The sequence below is a fragment of the Neltuma alba genome, unplaced genomic scaffold (genome assembly GCF_004799145.2).
Source record: "Neltuma alba isolate B1F8T4 unplaced genomic scaffold, ASM479914v2 tig00011574_pilon, whole genome shotgun sequence".
NCBI classification, from domain to species: Eukaryota; Viridiplantae; Streptophyta; class Magnoliopsida; order Fabales; family Fabaceae; genus Neltuma; species Neltuma alba.
Window position 1 is genome coordinate 452,751 of NW_021636228.1, and position 19,202 is coordinate 471,952.

Consider the following 19,202-nt stretch of genomic DNA (forward strand, 5'->3'; position numbering starts at 1 on the left):
GTTGTCCCATTGCCAGGAGCTTAATTATTTCCCTGTTCAAGCTCTGTAGCAGCTTTTTTACTTTGAGTTTGAAAGCAAATATAAGTTTTTGCCATCTTGATAAAATTTATTAGACTCTTGCCGAAGATGACAGAACACGTGTGAATAAATGAATTTGGATTTGGATGTTAAAGTTTTACAATGTTACATCTAAAATCTAAAATTTAAAATCTTTTGTTTGGGTTATAAAAAATATTAAATTGTAATACTTAGGTTATAGAGTGAGGATTTGAAATTGTAAAGAATTAAAATAATAAAGTTAACTTAGATTTAGATCAAATTCAAATCCATGAATTTTTATCTACTCAAATAATGGATTACTCCCAAACCCAAATCCGAATCTAAATATTCCCTTATCCGAACCCAACGTTAAAGTATTCAAAAGTTTTATGAACTCCAACCCTCCTTATATCAAAAGTTCATGTTAAATATTATTTATCCTCATTAATTTGAATTGGAATCGTATTAAGTCATTCATGCTTCATGTCCTAGTTATATCAAAAGTTCATATGAGTTATTCATACTCCCATCATATTCTGTCAAAAGGAATTATTGTAGGCAGGAATAATGTTTAATTAATCAACAGCAATTTATTTGCTTTGAGAGTATCGGTAATCGCCATTCAATATATAGAAAGATAAGAAGGTATGTGTAGTGTAGTGACCATACATTGAATCGATAAATAACTACTAGAATAAATAATTACCAGAATAAATGCATATCATTGCACCCACTACTTCTTTCGGAGCTCATTATGAAAATTTTCGTGGGACACACAAGAATAAGCTTTACGGAGCACATAAATATAGTTTTTGACATGAAAGATTTATGACTTGCACATACATTAAAATTATAAAAATAAAAATAAGGGTTACATGCACCAATGTCAGAAATCAAAAACTCAAAACACACAATATTCGCTATAGCAGAAAACTGATTATTTGTCGATGATCTTGTGAGCTAGTGGTATGGAAACTTTCTTATAAATGAAAAGTTGAGTTCAATTCCACTTGTAACAAACCTTAAGCTGTTAATGCCTCAATTTGGGTGGATAATATTCTATCACAAATAATGTTTGTGACAAAAATTGCAATAATTTTCTTATCGCAAATTATTTGCGAAGGAGTCAAGAATTCTTTCAAATTTCCATTGCAAATTGCCTATTTTTATTCTAGTGATTCCCTTCTATATAACGAATCTGAATTTGAATGCACAAAGAAAGGTCTTCTATATATATATATATATATATATATATATATGTATGTATGTATGTATTAAAATAATCTGACTTTAAAAGAATGATTATTATTTGAAGACGAAGAACAATCAATATACATACAGCTTAATTCCTTTGACTTCTAAAATTAAAACAATCAACCGAATTCAGACGACATAAAAAGCAAAGGATCCCACGCACCATTATTATTCGAACTAAACCAACTACCATTATTGTCACACTGCACAAGAACTTGCTGCTGCTGATGATCTGTTGTTGTCCATAACCCTTCGGCGAATCCTCCAATTTGAGCATTACTTCTGCTATTTGAAGCCCCATGATTATCAGAATACATAATCATATTTTGGTTATTACAATCAGAGTATCCTAAGACTACTGATCTATCTGAATCATGTTCTCTCTGGTCGATGTTAATAAGGTTATTCTTGTCTCCCACATCGACGTCAGAATACATCATACTCATCGTAGACTGATCAATAACGTTGACCCCAGATAGTGGCCACATTGGAGAATTACTTGAAGATGCAAACAAACTATTATTTTCAGGAACTTGGTTCATGATCTGTGTAGGACCTGTAGGCCAAGGCAATTCGTAGTTATTACCTGTCTCGTTGTTATTGGACCATGAATTCATTAAGGGCACCGAAGAATCATTTGCTGCTATAGGAACCCCATGATGGTGATCTGAGATGAAGATATTACTATTATTATCAGTGTGAATATTCTTCGCACCTTTGCTTGTGCCTGGTGAAGACGTGCTTGAAAATCCAGGATTATTATTAGGGTTTACAAATCCCGTGAAGACTAAGCTATGATTATTAGATAATTGAGAAGGAAGTCTGACTTCTCCCTTGTCATTAAGTAGCTTGGCCTTGAGGGCTCCGAGGAGGTCATGATCACCTCCGGTGTCCTCGAACGAGAAGGGCTCGAGATTCTCCGGCTTGTAGCTGAAACTGCCACCGTGTTGGGTGGCGCCGCTGCCGCCTCCAGGGGCAGAAGGATCCGGCAAGTCGAAGTTGGTGCGAGCGTTGGCGCCGCGCAAAGCACGCGCGGCTGTGTCGTAGGCGCGAGCTGCGTCCTCGGCTGTGTCGAATGTTCCAAGCCAAAGACGGACCTTCTGAAAGGAGTCTTTGATTTCAGCCACCCACCGTCCGGACGGCCTTTGACGAACTCCGACGAACCGGTGGTGGCCTCTGGATGATGATTTCTTTCTTCCCTTCATGTTCCTATTATTTGCTTCAGCTGATGCTGCCATGTTGTTTCTTGATCAAGCTTAGTTGTGGGGTGTGTGCGTATATAAGCCTAAAGATGGAACTTTTTAGGCTTAAGGCTTACGAGGTTTGTTTAATGGAGCGTAGGTGTTCTTCGCCCAGCTGGACCAGATAAGAACATGTCAAAGGTTAGAGATTTAATTAATTATTCTATGACAATGTGCGTGTTCTTTCAATATCTAGATATATTCATCCTTCTTTTAATTTAATTTATCTCGTTGTGTTAACATTGTTGTTGGATTTCGTTTTAAATCTGAAAGTTCAGGCAATGGTTGTGAGACAAAGTTTTATGTTCTGAATTTCTTTATTAATTATTAAAATTGTCGGACCCAGTATATATAGATGATGAAAAGATGTTTAGTTAGAATATATATATATGTGTGGGTGTGTGTGTACGCCCTCTATTATTAGCTCTCTCTTATTATTGCTAAATTGTATCTTGAAATCATTTAATTCCCCCCCCCCCTTTTCTTTTGGGCCTGGTACAAGATCGTAGTTGATATGTGTCAAAATTTTCGCACACATGTATAATGATTAAGTGATAAATTGTCCGTTCAAAAAGCATCGGTAGTTAAACTGAAATAAAATGAAAATGACAATATGATTACAAGAGATAAGAATTTGTATATAAAAAATGACATTAAAAGTTTAACTAATAAAACAATTCTCTTACTTAATGGATATATAAAATTGGAATAACATCGCTATTGCAGGCGGTGTTGTGGATATCGACATGAAGCTAAGGTGTATTAACAAAAGACACACAACATAGTGATATTGGTATATAATTAATTACTGTAAGATATTGATGATTGCTTCGTGCTTATGACGCGACAATTGTAATGATCATAGAAGTTTGTCTTGTTTTTGTTGTATGCATCCAATTAAAATATTAATGGTGACTCCATTTGAAAAACAAAATTATTATCTGCCATCAAGAAGACAACTAAGAGTACATATAAATAAATAAGAATAAAACGAAACTTAATTAGCCGGGAGTGATATTAATGCTTAGCTCAAACGTCATTATGAAATAATTTAATTAAGAATGAGAATGCGGTCTGCGGATTAAGATTAGATGAAGCTTTTTCTTTGACCTTCTCTAATTTTATTTCCCTCAATTTTATTTTGTTATCCATTATTATTATTGGATGATAAATGTTACAATAAAGGCAAATAAAAGTAGATTTTTAATCCTTCAACTTCACATACTATTTCTATGATCTTATAAGATAGAGATAGAATATATTTTTTAGTCCTATTTATAAGTCATGCTATTAAATTTTAACATAAATGTATTACTTTATCCCTAATTTATTATTGCATAGATAGTCAATTCGTTAGAAAACATATATACTACCTAAGAATAAATTTGTTAAATTAAGGGAGAATTAATGAGGTTTAAAATTTTTGTTAGTTATAATGAAACATATTGGAAGTAACTTATAATTCATAAATAGGACTAGAAGAGTATTTGACTTTGATCTCTTAATTTTATAAAGTATTTTTTTTACCCTAATGCCATTAATAAAAAGGTGCTGCTGAAAGTTTAAAGAGAGAAATTACAATGAGGTCATAAAAAAGGAACATAATTACAAAAAAAAAAAAAGAAGAGAGGTTCTAGAAGTTGTTATGTTTTACTTTAAAACTTGTTATTACAAGCTGCTTCGGTTGTCATTAAAATTTTTTAGTAATTATTTTTCTTGGTTAGGACCTTATCGTAATTCTTTCAAATTTAAATGCTAACAAAACACCCTCAAATAACATGTAAAATTTAATTTTTAAAATATTAATAATTATTATAAAAATTTATTATTCGGGGCTAACTTTATTATGATCAAAGAATTAAAGATATTGGCCCTTTTTAAAATTAAAGATCAAACTGAAAAAATACGTAACGTTAGAGAATTAAACATGTACCTTTGCCTAAAATGAATGGAGCATCGAGACGGAATTATAGGAGGGTCTCCCATAGAAACCGAGAGCTACGTTGTCTGTCTTTTTATTATTCATCTGTCGTCAACCCATATCCAACGTTTTCATTTCCTTTTCAGTGGGTAGCTGTTTCTTCTTAATCTCTTTGTTTTTGACTAAAGCATCTTCCCATGTTTACACTAAACTAAAACATTAAACTTGTGGTTTTGTTTTGCTAAAATTTTAAAATAGAGCTTGCTCTACCAGATATCATATAGAAAATGAGGAAGAAAAAAACAATGCTCCAAGATTACCAAGGCAAGAACAAACTTAATTTTTAAATTATTTATTAAAATTAATAAATTAATTTTCTTATTGAGTGATAATTATAAAATTATTTTTTATTTTGGATTACACATTTATTAAAATAAAAAAATTATTAACAACATAAGAATAAAACCCAAGTAATGGGGGAATCAGCCGAAGGTGTTATTTTGCATTGGGCTGGATTGGGCTCAAATTCCAAGCAACACATTTTCAAACCCAATCCAAATCCCACGAGATTGGGTTGAAGTCCAACTTGCATACCCTCCTCCTCATGAGCATGATAAAGACTGAAATTTCAATAAATATTCAAATTATATTATAAAATTTAAAATCCATGTTCTTGTAGCTCCAATGGTTTAATGCAATCTTTGGTCCTTCAAGTTTGCCCTTATTTTGATTTTGATCTTTTAACTTTTAAACCATAAATTTTGATCCCTCAAGAGGCAAAATAGTTTAGGCTTTTATTAAGTTATTAGATCCAAATTTTAAATGAAAAGAAACTTGAGAAACCAAGACCTATGGTTTGAAATTTAAGAAACTAAAATCAAAATAAGGAAATTTGAGAGATAAAAAATTATATTAACCTTATATATATTTTTCCCTTTTTCTCCCTAAACTCCCTTTTTAAATTTTAAAAAATAAATTCAAAGCCCCCAGCAGTGTACTGCAGGGGGCCAATGGTAATACCCTTTCATGATGAAATCACTTTACCAGTATTTTATCTCTGAATTGACCTTAGTTTTCTTGAAAAGTGCTAAGTTCTATGTTTGAGAGAGAAAATTAACTTTAGTTATAAAGCCCCCGGATTTTGACCTAGTGACCACAGTATCAATGTTCTAAAAATAGTTATTACTACTTCGGTCCTAATTATAAGACATCATTTGTAAAACTACAAATGAAGTCTTATAATTATGACCAGAGGTAGTATTATTTTTGGAGTATATGAAAATGACTAAAAAATAAATGTTCTACCGTATTATATTACCAAGCTTGTCTGTTTTACAAAGTTGGAAATGTTGGCAGCTTCCATAACTGGGAGCTATGGCTTGTAATCTTCAATGAATTAGAGGGTGAGCCAGAGAGAAACAATAAATTTTGGATCCCTGTGGCAAACAAGCAAAAAAGATGGAATAATAGAGAAACTATACCTTAAATTTTGAAAGAAAGATTCAATCTTACTTACACAATTGCTTAGAAATCGAGTTTTATCCTTCATAATCAATCAGCAACCAGTCGCCTGATGCCTTTGCCACTCTACCTTCCATCCACTCCCAACCACTACACTTGCATGTAAACTCAATCAAATTCTTCTCTTCAATTCTACTCTTTGTTCTCATCCTTATAAATTGCAGCTCAATGACTCTGTTTCTGGGGCAAACAAGACCGTTTCAGACTGGATTTTTAGTGTCTTCCTTTTACTATCAGTCAAATTTTCTTCCCTGCCTTGCATCACATGGATGCCAAGCATCGCACCGTGGAGAAGAGAAAATCTTCTTGCTTTGTGGTAGCTCTCTGCCCTTGTCTTGTTTGCTTCATTCTGTTACTCATTGCACTGTCTATTCTTCTCATTGTGAAATTCCATTTCTTTTGCCATACTCCTCTCTTGCATTCCTTGCTTCACAGAAAAGGCTGTTGATTCCCCATTATAGGTTTTTCAGAAAGGTTAATATCTTTGAGTTTCATGGAATTTGCTTGCGCTAGTGGAGTTGGTACAACTTCTGGGAATGTGGACAATAATATTGTTCAATGATGTTGGTGGTGACATATAACTGCATGTTCTGATAGGTTATGCAAGGTGATTGAACCATCAAAGATTAACAAATTATGAAAGAGTTTCTGTCCTAAATATAATGTGTACATTGTTCATTTGAAGACTTTAGAGAAAATGACAGAGAAGGAAATGGAAGCTCCTCAGCTTGATTTGTTTGATCAGATGAGAAGTTTAGGTGTGAAGCAAATCGTAGGAGCTCAATGGGGACTTACAGGCGAAAAAACACTTAGAAATGTACCTACTTGTTATTCATCAGCAACGAGGTTGTCATATAAATAACAGGATTTAAATATTTTGGGTTACGAGTGAAATTCTTGCCAACCCTATCAACATTAAGGGTCATAACAAGTTTGCTGTTGAATTTTCAAGAGGTGGGAAGGATGATATACCTTAGGAGCTAGCTCAACATGTTTGATGAGGTTAATGTTAGTGTACATCACTTGGAAGGCCTTGCCAATATGCTTAGTATCAACTCGGTTTGAGAAAGATCACTGTTCATTATGTTTGGTCTTAGGTATCATCCACGCTGAAACTCAAATCAACACAGCTGATTATTCTTGGAAATTTTCAATGTATTTGGTAATGTTTCAGCGTAGTGGACAGAGTAGGTTTATGATCATTAAAAAGGTGCAGATGAAGACGGGATTTTATATATATACTCCTCAGTACTTAATATAGGAACCAATTAGGGAGTTGATGTTGGTCTTATATGTAGGATTTATTTTAGATGTTTATCAATTTTTTTCAAATTAATCTTATTAATATTCCTCTAACAATAATCAAGTAGTAGAGCAAGAGAGAGAGAGAGGGTTAAGAAAGATATTTAGGATATTTTAGAAAAAGACATATCATATTAAATAATTTAACTAATATCTTTAATCTACTCAAATTAGTTAATCAAGTCTTACATTAAAAACCAAAGAAATATATATATATATATATATATATAAAGTTTGAGTTGAAAACAAACTTAGAAATTTAATTTGGGCTGTTTAATTTTTCATACGAATTTATTAAAAAAATAATGTAATGTGAAAAAATTTTAATTATAAATTTTAAAAATTATGATTAAAAGTATAAAAACTATAAATATATCCATAAAATATATAATGGATTATGTTGGCAAAAAAAAAAATGGATTATGTTATTTAGTAGTATTTACCATTTATAGCCACGTATTTTTTTGGATCTCATGAGAGTCCGTTACAGCTATTCATTTACAATCTATAGTTAACTGTTAATTGTTAATTAATAATTAATCATCCATTTTATTATGTTGCTAGACTACATAGAAAGACGTTAAGGAAAGTTATTTTCTTTATTGTTTTTGAGCTATTTTCAGCTCAAGCCTTTTTCGGGTGATTTTGGGGCGTTTTAAACAACATCGTTATGTGTGGTCGACAGGATGAAGAGGAGGTAAATGACCAAATGCATGCTTTTTAAAGGTAAGGAACCAAATTGAAACTTTACACAAAGTTAAAGGACCAAATATATACTTTAACCAATTTACCTTTTAAAATAGTAATAATTATTACAAAAATTTATTATGCGAGGCTAACTTTATTATGATTAAAAAATTAAAGAGATGACCCCTTTTTAAAATTAAAGATCAAACTGAAAAATCACGTAAAGTTAGAGAATTAAACACGCACCTTTGCCTAAAATAAAAGGAGAATCGAGACGGAATTATAGGAGGGCTCCCATAGAAACCGAGAGCTGCATCGTCTGTCTGCTTATTATTCATCTGTCGTCATCCCATATACAACGTTTTCATTTCCTTTTCTTTGTTTTTTTTGGTAATAAAATTTTAGGAAAGGGGTCAAGCTCACCCACAATTCAAGGACAGGGCACCTAACTCATGTTTCCACGACTTTACGGGCCAGGTAGGAGAGTACACATGCCTCCACCTCCCTCTGGCTAAAGAGCATTAACCACATGGGAATTTAGCCCCAGAAGAGGTCGCTTCCACTTAGCTGTGGTGATGCCTCCCCCAGCACCGCGACTGGAGCCACAACAAAGTAGCACTCCCCAGGATCGAACCCTCTCCCTTAGGTAAGAGTGTCCGACCCCTTCGCCAGCTGAACCCATGGACGAGGGGTCATTTCCTTTTCAGCGGGTAGCTGTTTCTTCTTAATCTCTTTGTTTTTTACCAAAGCATCTTCCCATGTTTACACTTTACTAAAACATTAACTTGTGGGTTTGTTTTGCTAAAATCTTAAAATAGAGCTTGGTCCACCAGATATTATATAGAAAATGAGGAAGAAAAAAACAATGCTCCAAGATTACCAAGGCCAGGACAAATTTAATGTTTTAAATTATATATTAAAAATTAATAAATTAATTTTCTTATTGAGTGATGATTATAGAATTATTTTTTATTTTGGATTATACATTTGTTAAAGTAAAAAATTATTAACAACCTAACAATAAAACCCAAGTACTGTGGAAATCAGCCGACGGTGTTATCTAAGTAACACATTTTCAAACCCAATCAAAATCCTTCCAGATTGGGTTGAAGTCCAACTTGCATGCACTCTTCCTCATGACTCATGAGCATGATAAAGACAAAAAGTTTCAATAAATATTCGATTTATATTATAAAATTTGAATCTATGTTCATGTAGCTCCAGGTGCCACTTCTAACAAATTTGTAATTTTTTGATGGGTTAATATAATTTTTAGTCCCTCAAATTTGCTTTCATTTTAATTTTGATCTCTAAAGTTTCAAAACATACATTTTGGTTTTGAAGAGGCAAAATAGTCCATGTCTTTATTAAGTTATACGATCCAATATTTTAAATAAAAAGAAACTTGAGGAACCAAGATCTATAGTTTAAAACTTTAGTAATCAAAATCCAAATGAAGACAAATTTAAAAGATTAAAAATGGTATTAATTTTTTTTATATTTTTCCTTTTTCTCCTTGAACTCCCTTTTCCAATTTTAAAAAATAAATTCAAACCCCCAATCCCCAACAGTGTACTGTAGGTGGCTAATGGTAATACCCTTTCATGATGAAATCACTTTACCAGCATCTCTGAATTGACCTTAGTTTTCTTGAAAAGTGCCAGGTTCTATGTTCGAGAGAGAGAATTAGCTTTAGTTATAAAACCCCGGATTTTGACGTAGTGACCACGGCATCAATATTATGAAAATAACTATTATTATTTGTGGAGTAAATGAAAATGAATAAAAAAAATAGGGGTTCTACCATATTATATTAACTAACTCTTGCTTATCCATACAGTTTTGAATTGAATAGTACTTACCAAGCTTGTCTTTCTTACAAAGTTGGAAATGTTGGCAGCTTCCATAACCGGGTGCTATGGCCTGTAATATGCAATGAATTAGAGGGCGAGCCTGAGAGAAACAACAAATTTTGGATCCTAGTGGCAAACAAACGAAAAAGACGGAAGAATAGAGAAAGTATACCTTAAATCCTTGAAAGAAAGATTGAACCTCACTTACACAATTACTTAGAGAACAAGTTTTATCCTTCTTAATCAATCAACAACCAGTCGCCTAAAGCCTTTGCCACTCTACCTTCCATCCACTTCCAACCACTACACTTGCATGTAAACTCAATCAAATTCTTCTCTTCAATTCTACTCTTTGTTCTCATCCTTGAAAATTGCAGATCAATGACCCTGTTTCTGGGACAAACGAGACCGTTTCAGACTGGATTTTTAGTGTCTTCCTTTTACTATCAGTCAAATTTTCTTCCCTGCCTTGCATCACATGGATGCCAAGCATCGCACCGTGGAGAAGAGAAAATCTTCTTGCTTTGTGGTAGCTCTCTGCCCTTGTCTTGTTTGCTTCATTCTGTTACTCATTGCACTGTCTATTCTTCTCATTGTGAAATTCCATTTCTTTTGCCATACTCCTCTCTTGCATTCCTTGCTTCACAGAAAAGGCTGTTGATTCCCCATTATAGGTCTTTCAGAAAGGTTAATATCTTTGAGTTTCATGGAATTTGCTAGAGCTAGTGGAGTTGGTACAGATTCTGGGAATGTGGACAATAATAGTGTTCAATGATGTTGGTGGTGATATATAACTGCAACTTCTGATAGGTTATGCAAGGTGATTGAACCATCAAAAATCAACAAATTATGGAGGAGTTTCTGTCCTGAATATGATATGTACATTGTTCATTTGAAGACTCCAGAGAAAATGACAGAAGGAAATGGAAGCTCCTCAGCTTGATTTGTTTGATCAGATGAGAAGTTTAGGTGTGAAGCAAATCGTGGGAGCTCATCAGGGACTTACAGGGGAAAGAACACCTAGAAATGTACTTACTTGTTATTCGTCAGTAACGAGGTTGTCATATAAATAACAGGATTTAAATATTTTGGGTTATGAATGAAATTCTTGCCAACCATATCAATATTAAGGGTCATAACAAGTTTGCTGTTGAAATTTCAAGAGGTGGGAAGGATGATATGCCTAAGGAGTTAGGTCAAAAGATGAAATTGGACGACAAGTTTGAGGGATCCAATGTATTATGTTTGATGAGGTTAATGTTAAAGTGTGTCATCGGTTGGGAGGCTTCGCCAGTATGCTTGGACATATCTATACTTTGTTGCAGACTGAGTATCAACTCGCTTTGAGAAAGATCACCGTTCATTATGTCTGGTCTTTAAGCATCGTCCGTGCTGAAACTCAAATCAACACAGCTGATTATTCTTGGAGATTTTCAATGTATCTGGGAATGTGCAGATACCTGTCCAGTTCTTGATGTAGACCTAATTGAGGAGTTGGTATTAGTTTTGTATATAAGATATATTTTACATATTTGTCAATTTTTTTTAAAATTAATCCTATTAATATTTTCTCAAAAATAATCAAGTAGAAAAGAGGAGGAGGAAATTAAAAAAGATACTTAGAGTATTTTTAAAAAAATTACCAGATTAACTAATTTAATTAATATATTTAATTTATTTAAATTAATTAATCATGTCTTATATTAAAGGTCAGAAGAGTGTGTGTATAAAGTTTGAGTTAGAAACAAACTTAGAGATTTAATTTTGGGCGTTTAATTTTTCACAAGAATTTATTAAAAAAATAACGTAATGTGAAAAAATTTTAATTATAAATATAAAATTATAAATATATCCATAAAATATATAATGGATTATGTCGGCAAAAAAAAAAAAAAGGATTATGCTATTTAGTATAGCCACGTATTTTTTTGGATTTCATGAGAGTCCATTATAGCTATTCATTTACAATCTATAGTTAACTGTTAATTATTGATTAATAATTAATCATCCATTTTATTATCTTGCTAAACTATCTAGAAGGATGTTAAGGAAAGTTATTTTCTATTTTTCTTTATTTGTTTTAGCTATTTGCAGCTCAAGCCTTTTTCGGGTGACCTGGGGACATTTTAAACGACGTCGTTCTGTGCGGTCGACGGGAGGAAGAGGAGGTAGACGGCAAGGGCTATTCTTTATCCCCGACTTTCTCAGTGCTATCGCCTCTAGTCTCTGCTGTCTCTGCCTGCGACGTGCTAGCTTGGTCATGTGAGTTATTTTATCTGAACTATCTCCCTACAGATCCCAATCATAGAATCCTAGTACTTTTCTTCGCTTATTGTTTCTGCCTTTCGACAGCTGCTTTGCTAGTTTCAGAAATTTTCTTCCACTTCCATCATTTGAAGAGCACAAAAAGGCTCTCTCTGTTTTTGCCCTTTGGACTCTCGCTCTGTTTTGTTTTTTCTTCACCATAATTTTTGTGGGTTTTTTGTTTTCACTTGGGTTTGTTGCATTGTCCTGATTGAATTCCTTGTTTTAAAGGGAATACTTTTGCTTCCCTGTTTTTTAAGTTGTTGCTAATTAATCGTACTATTTGTCATTCTCACTTAGTCACGGCACCTTGTGGCGACTAATTTTCACTTTTTGATTTCCTGTAGAATTCGTTGCCTGTTTTCTGCTTCACATAAGTTCAAATTGTGTGAGCTATCTTGCATGGTCGCAGAGAAAGCTGCGGTCTTCGTCATATCTTGAAGGTGCAATTTGACATCATTCCTCTTGCTTTTTGTACAATTTTCTGAATACTGTATAACATTTTTTATGGTTTAGGTCTTACCTTCACTGAAACGAGAAACTAAAATGTCACTTGTATTCCCATCGTCCTCTACTGCAGCTTGGCATTTTACTCGATGTAAAATATATAATTTGGATTTCCATAAGAAATCTTCATATGTTTCATACACTCCCTTGCAACATAGAACAGTTCTGTGTTGTACGACCGAAAATGTCCTTCCCAACATCAGAAATGTACGAAATATTCTTCGTAAGTATGCTTTTAGATGCAAGGGAGCTCGTAATGAATCATTTACTCAAGAAAGCACAATATCCTTGGATTTGGATGATGAAGAAGACCTTGAAGATACAGGGTCACCATGGGAAGGTGCAGTTATATACAAGAGAAATTCGTCAATTTCTCATCTTGAGTACTGCACTACCTTGGAAAGATTAGGTCTAGGAAAACTTTCAACTGATATCTCTAAATCTAGGGCTTCTGTTATGGGATTGCGTGTTACAAAAGCTGTGAAGGACTATCCACATGGGACGCCCGTTCAGATCTCCATAGATGTGACCAGAAAGAAAAAAAAGTTGAGGCTTGATGGGATTGTAAAATCTGTCATCACTCTTGGTTGTAATAGGTATTGCCTTCTTGAACTCATCCTGTTTTTATACAAATATGGGGGCTTTACTTGTATGTTTGCCCATCTCCGATTTACTCTGCTATAAATGTTTTTTCAGGTCTTAAAAGCTTAGTGTCTATACTCTATTGAAATTGTATATTTGCTTCTCTCTGCTGCTGCTGCTTGATGACCTTCTTCATTGTAGTAAAGTTCTTTTATGCATCATGGAGCATACTTGATTAACTGAATGGTGATTCCATTCCAGCCTTTATGCAGTGGGAATGAGGATTCCTTAGTCTGGTGTGAAAAATCAACTTGGGATTATGATTCGATTCTGGCCTTGATTTTGGGGGATTGAAATGTGAGCAAGAATGGTCATTGAAGTCCTTTGTAGATTATGTCAAAATTTATTCTGCATTCTGAGCTTAACATTAGGTGTTTAGATAATATATTTGGCCCCCTGCCCTTGCTCAATCTCTCCTTTTTTAACTTTTTAACTTCAGGCAATAAACCACAAAGGCAATTCAGTTTAGGTAATTATGAGGAAAACGAAAATTTTGTTTATTTTCTTAGTTTAAGAAAAAACTCTTGAATAAAGTGGCAACATAGTTTATATCCAATTTGGTCTATTAATCATTTTTGAAAAATTTTCTTTTATTTTGCAAGGCAGTTTAAGAATTACAAGGGATGGCTTAGGATGACGTTCTGTGTGTGCGCGCGCGCGTGTCTTTATTTGATCCTTTTGGAAAAGTGCAACTTCAATTGGTGTTATTTTAATCATCATATGTCTTGAAGATATCTTCAATTTCTCATGCCAAGATCAAAGGTTAGATTGAGGAAGGAGTTTTTGTAATTATTGGTGGGGAAAAATAAGGTATTAGCCAACTTTTGTGTCTCATAGAATGATAGAGTTATATTTTTAACCATTTGTGGTTAGGTATATATTATTTGGCCTATCAGTAGTGCTGGTAAGATTTTTTTTTTTTTAAAAGTAAGCTTAAGAATTATAAGGAATGGCTTGGGATGATGTTCGACATATGTCTTTGTTTCTTCCTTTGATTTTTGACAAATGTCTTGAAGTTATCTTCAATCTTTCACGCCATTAACAGAGGCTAGATTCAGGAAGTTGTATTGAGGTTGAAAAAGCTAAGGTATTAGCCTACTTTAGTGGGCTATAGGATTGATAGAGTTATGGTTTTTTTTTTTTTTTTTAATAAAAAAAGAATACACTAGAGTTATGTTTTAAACCTGTGGTTTGCTGCCTCTGTTTTTTGTGTTTCTCAGGTGGATTTGATGACACTGTTAACAACTTCTTTTTCTGAATTCTTTTCAGTAATAACTTTTTTGAATGCTTTTTTGCACTACCTCATGAAACATACAACTTGCACTGATTCATTGTAAATTACGATTAGATGATTCAGTTGGTTGTTTGTCTGTCAATGAGAACTGGAATAATAGTGCTGAAAAATGCAACAAGCTATGGTTCTATTTTTCAATTGGTAATGTTACTGGATATTATATTTAGGTATTAGGCATATGGATGTCTTATTTTATTCCCTGGCAAGTCACGGTGCTGGTTTAAGTTTAGCAGCTGACGCTGGGAACCTTGAGCATATAAATTTTAAACCTGTAGAAAGGTTTTAGGCGTGAGTACTTTTTCTTTGTTTCATTACTTGTATTTTTTTCACTTTTCTCCTTTTTTGGGGTCAAAGATGGGTGTAACTAAAATTCATTGACACCCCATGCAAGCTCAAACTGACGTGCACAAGGTGATCAGCAGCTGGCTACTAACCCATGAAATGTTGAAATTTTTAAGGAATTTGAAATCTTTCAAGTGGCAACAATAAATAATAATGCTTCCCTTCCGATCATAGTGCATGCAATACCCTTGAAGAAGTTTTAAATCCTGAAATTTGTTGGCCCCCTCTGTTTCGTTTGGCTTGACATCTTTCCTGGCTTCTCAACATGTTATGCAATTTTTCTTGGGGTCTAATGGTTCATTCTCAACATTTTATATTCTCTTTGTGGTCTCCTGTTACTGCTTTTAATGAAAATTCAGGTAAATCTTAGTTTTTATATTGTTTGAGCACACTATCTTCTCTAGTTTTAATACATCCTGAAGCAGCTTTCTGATCTCCATATATGAATACATATTTATTCGACCCGCGTCTCCTACCCCTGAACTGAACAGATGTGGTTGGTTCGTTTATAAAACCTTTGATTTCATACACCCTTAACCAGGTAATTGGTCAAGGCTAACTCTTCATTGGGTGTAACAATATTGTAAAGACTTGGATGGTTGAAATAAACATGAGTCTGCACGATTTGATAAGTTATTTTCCCTTGAGTGACTGAAAGCTGCGTAACGTAACTGTCTTGTATGTTGTAGAGTTTACTGATTGACTAAGACCGGCCTAGATAATCACACCAATCATTTCATCATGTCGCCAAAAGAGCAAAAAAATAGGCTCGAATTGTAGATTGAAGAAGATACGAAAAGATAAAGAGAGAAGACCATGTGTTTGCTTTTGGTAGATTAACCTCGTACGAGTACAGCTATGAAATATATCAGGTTCTAGTTTCTTAATGTTCCACAAATTCATTGAATGTATATTAAGTAGCAGAGCCCTGGAGTATTTTATCATTGGCGCGGTGAACCGCATAAACTATTTTCTGTACTTCCTCTCTGCTTCCTCTTTCATCAAATAGCTTGTTTGAATGTATTGTTCAATTGAAGGTGTGGTCAGCCAGCTGCTGAGGGTATATTCTCTGAATTCTGCCTCTTGCTCACTGATGAACCGGTCGCTGAACCAGAGACTATTGACTTGGGTGTTTTATATGGGAAAGACATTTACAACGATGATAAAGAAGATGATGACGAGGATGATGACAATGATGCGTTGATTGACTTAGATGATCGGCTGCATTTTCCTCCTGAAAAGAAAGAAATTGACATTTCTAAGAACATAAGAGACAGGATACATCTTGAGATTACCATTAATGCTATCTGTGATCCCAGATGTAAAGGGTTGTGCCTGAAATGTGGTACGAATCTGAATACTAGCAGTTGCAATTGTAGCAGAGAGGAAACTAAAGAAAAAGGCTTAGGCCCTCTTGGGAATTTGAAAGAGCAGTTGCAGCGATAAGGTAGGTGGAAGCTTGTGTTTCACTTTGTAAGTTTTTTTAATTAATCTTTGAAGATAATGTCATTAGTTATTCTGGAGAAATTTCTATAATGAGTAGAAATTAATGCAGTTTTCCATTAATACATAGGAGGGTTTCGGTACTTTATTTCAACTTCTTGAGTATAGATGGATTTATTTAATATAACTCATGTTTGGAATGGGAACTAAAACTGTCATGAAAAGAATATAAAATGTCCGAATGTTATCCGGAATACAATAAAATGGAATGAAGGGCGTTGCGTGAAGATAGAAGGAAAAAGACTTGTTATTGTTTTTCTTTTCTCTTAGTTCACAACATATGAGAGAGATGAATCAGATGTTATAAAATTTGATTAAAGAAGGTGTAATGTGCCGTATGAACTAAAAGCTCTTAATATCAACAACAGTCAGCCAAGAGCTCATATTGTAATGATTTTAACAATTTGAGAAGTGTTTAATAAATATTTGACACTGCCAAGAACTCGTGAAATACTAGTAGTTTAAGAGTAATTCTTAATATAAGTCACTTGCTCATTTGTTGGTAACAAAGTCCATTTTCACATATCAAGGAATGTATTAAATTGAGATTTTTCAATTTTATTCTCATTAATAATTCCCTTCTTTCTCTCTATATATTTGCAAATCATTATCATATTTCTCCTTTCTTTTTCTCTTTCCAATGAGAATTAAATAAGAGTAAAATTTTTAAAAAAATAAATATACTATAAGTGACTATATTTAGGGCATAGTGATATTTTATTTAAATATGAAAACCTTGCTTAAATACTAATAATTCATCCAACGTCACATTCAAGTGAGCTTTCTGAATTATTGGCCAAAAAAGAGGAAGCTTGATGAATCACAAACAAATTTTAGAGACAGCCTCCGGTCATAATCAAAGTTGGGAAGTTTTCATCCATATCCATGCAAACTAGCCCACCCGTGCGCCTTTATTTTATGTTTTCAAACTTTTATAAGATATATTTCTCCCCGGGATGCTTTAAATAATTTTATAAACTGCTCAACACGGTACCGCCATTAATTGAGCTTTCGTTTTTGACTAAGACATGTGCTTTAAAAATACCATCTCTGAAAATAAAGTTTTATAATTAGGATAGTATATGTTAATGATATATATATGCATATATTTTTGCGGAATCCTGAGAACTTACAAAGGCAAGGACATACTTTTAAGTTCAGATAGCACTTACAAATATACTTACAGATCACCTACCAACAAGGTCCTCACATTATCAGTGGAATCGAATTCACTATTTTATAAATTATAAGTTGATTCCTTACCAACTAGATCACTCTTGTTTGATTCAAATGCACTTTTAATTTAGTTTTATACAAAGTATCTCTTTCAATGATACTTCAATTATTTATTTCGCTCCATAAGTTTAATGTTATTTTTAAAGACTGTTTTTTATTATTTTAATTCTTTTTATATTAGTTTGCTTACTTTACAAACTTTATTTTATACTAATATTATTTTTTCTATGGCCCGGAAAAAATTGGTTTTCATATACCTGTGACACTTTTCCCCCAATTCCCCTAGGATCAACAAGATTCTCTACGCATACGTGTCTATATCTTATTATTACCTATATATAAACAAGAGAGAAAGATAACACTTTTTTTATTTTAAATTTATTTCCAAGAGAAGTCTAATTGAAGAAATTTGGAGAGGAAAAAAAAAACTTCAATTTGGTGCCTTTACAAATTACGAGGCCTATCTCTTATACTTACTTTGTACAGTATAAAATTACTTAAAATAAATTAAATCAAATACTCCCTAGACCTCCAAAGAAGCCAAATTAATGTGTAATGGAAGATAAACACCGTCATGCTCACTGTTAGGATAGGATTCGCACAGTATAAGTTCAATTTTCAATTGCCCAAATTTTAAATTTTCAATTGATATTTTTATAAAAAAAATTTTAAAAATAGTATTTAAAATATTATCTTTATTTTAAATTTTATACATATTAAAATATTTTTTTAAAAAAATTAAATCTACAAACGTTCAGGCATATTTGATATATGAGCACAACAACTCTCCCTGATTAACAGTGCTATCTCTGTTATAAATCATTGAGACCCATTCAACATACAAAGGATCCCCATCTAGTTTACATAATATATTAAATAAATGTTTGTATAATGCTTTTTTTTTATTAATAAAGTTAATGTCAAGCATAAACCCATATACACTTCCCTTGTTATTAAAATGTCGGCACTCTATATCTTCTTTTTTTTTGTTTTGACCCAAAGTCAACACTAAATATCAAAACAAGATTTTTTTTTCTCCCCAAAAAAACAAACTGTTTGTTACTTCATGTCTTGTTTGTCATGTGAATTTTTTTGACCAACAGTCTGAAATGTTTTCACTTTATTAAAAAATGAGAAATATATAATGCCTATATATTTCTGATATTGTTACTTAATAACTTTTTCTAAGATTATAACAGAGATTCGCCACTTCCAAAATCATATTTTTGTTTGTTTCCTTTTAGATAACTTATTAACTTGACACACCCACGTGTACATATATATTGTGTCATGAAAATAGACAAAACTTATGTTAAATTTCTTAGAATCACTATGTCCACTATTCCAATCAGATTTAGCCATGTGTCTTGTTTTTCCCTTCTCAGCAGTAACGTAAACCCTCTGTCTCTCTCAAGCTACTTTTAGCCCTCTAAAATTTCTTTATAACCTCCATATATAAAAGAGCTAGTTTGATTTGTAAATAAAACAGAGAACTAGTTTCATCATTTGCTTGCCTTTTTTCTTTCAATAGATTATTTATGGTTTTATTTGCAAAT

The 19,202-nt window shown here is 33.0% G+C and overlaps 2 protein-coding genes across 2 annotated transcripts; one reads left to right on the top strand and one right to left on the bottom strand.

Annotated features, from left to right (window-relative positions):
* Positions 1–1,328: 1,328 nt before the first annotated feature.
* On the bottom strand, positions 1,329–2,583 carry LOC114715094 (ethylene-responsive transcription factor ERN2-like). The gene has a single exon (XM_028899897.1). It carries the CDS (start codon positions 2,529–2,531, stop codon positions 1,413–1,415), a length of 1,119 nt encoding a protein of 372 aa, XP_028755730.1. The 5' UTR covers positions 2,532–2,583; the 3' UTR covers positions 1,329–1,412.
* Positions 2,584–10,741: 8,158 nt separating this feature from the next.
* Positions 10,742–16,446, top strand: LOC114715096 (large ribosomal RNA subunit accumulation protein YCED homolog 1, chloroplastic-like). The gene is made up of 6 exons (XM_028899898.1): positions 10,742–10,846; positions 10,950–11,054; positions 11,144–11,285; positions 12,470–12,565; positions 12,703–13,225; positions 15,945–16,446. Exons 1-6 carry the CDS (start codon positions 10,742–10,744, stop codon positions 16,351–16,353), a joined length of 1,380 nt encoding a protein of 459 aa, XP_028755731.1. The 3' UTR covers positions 16,354–16,446.
* The last annotated feature ends 2,756 nt before the right edge of the window (positions 16,447–19,202 follow it).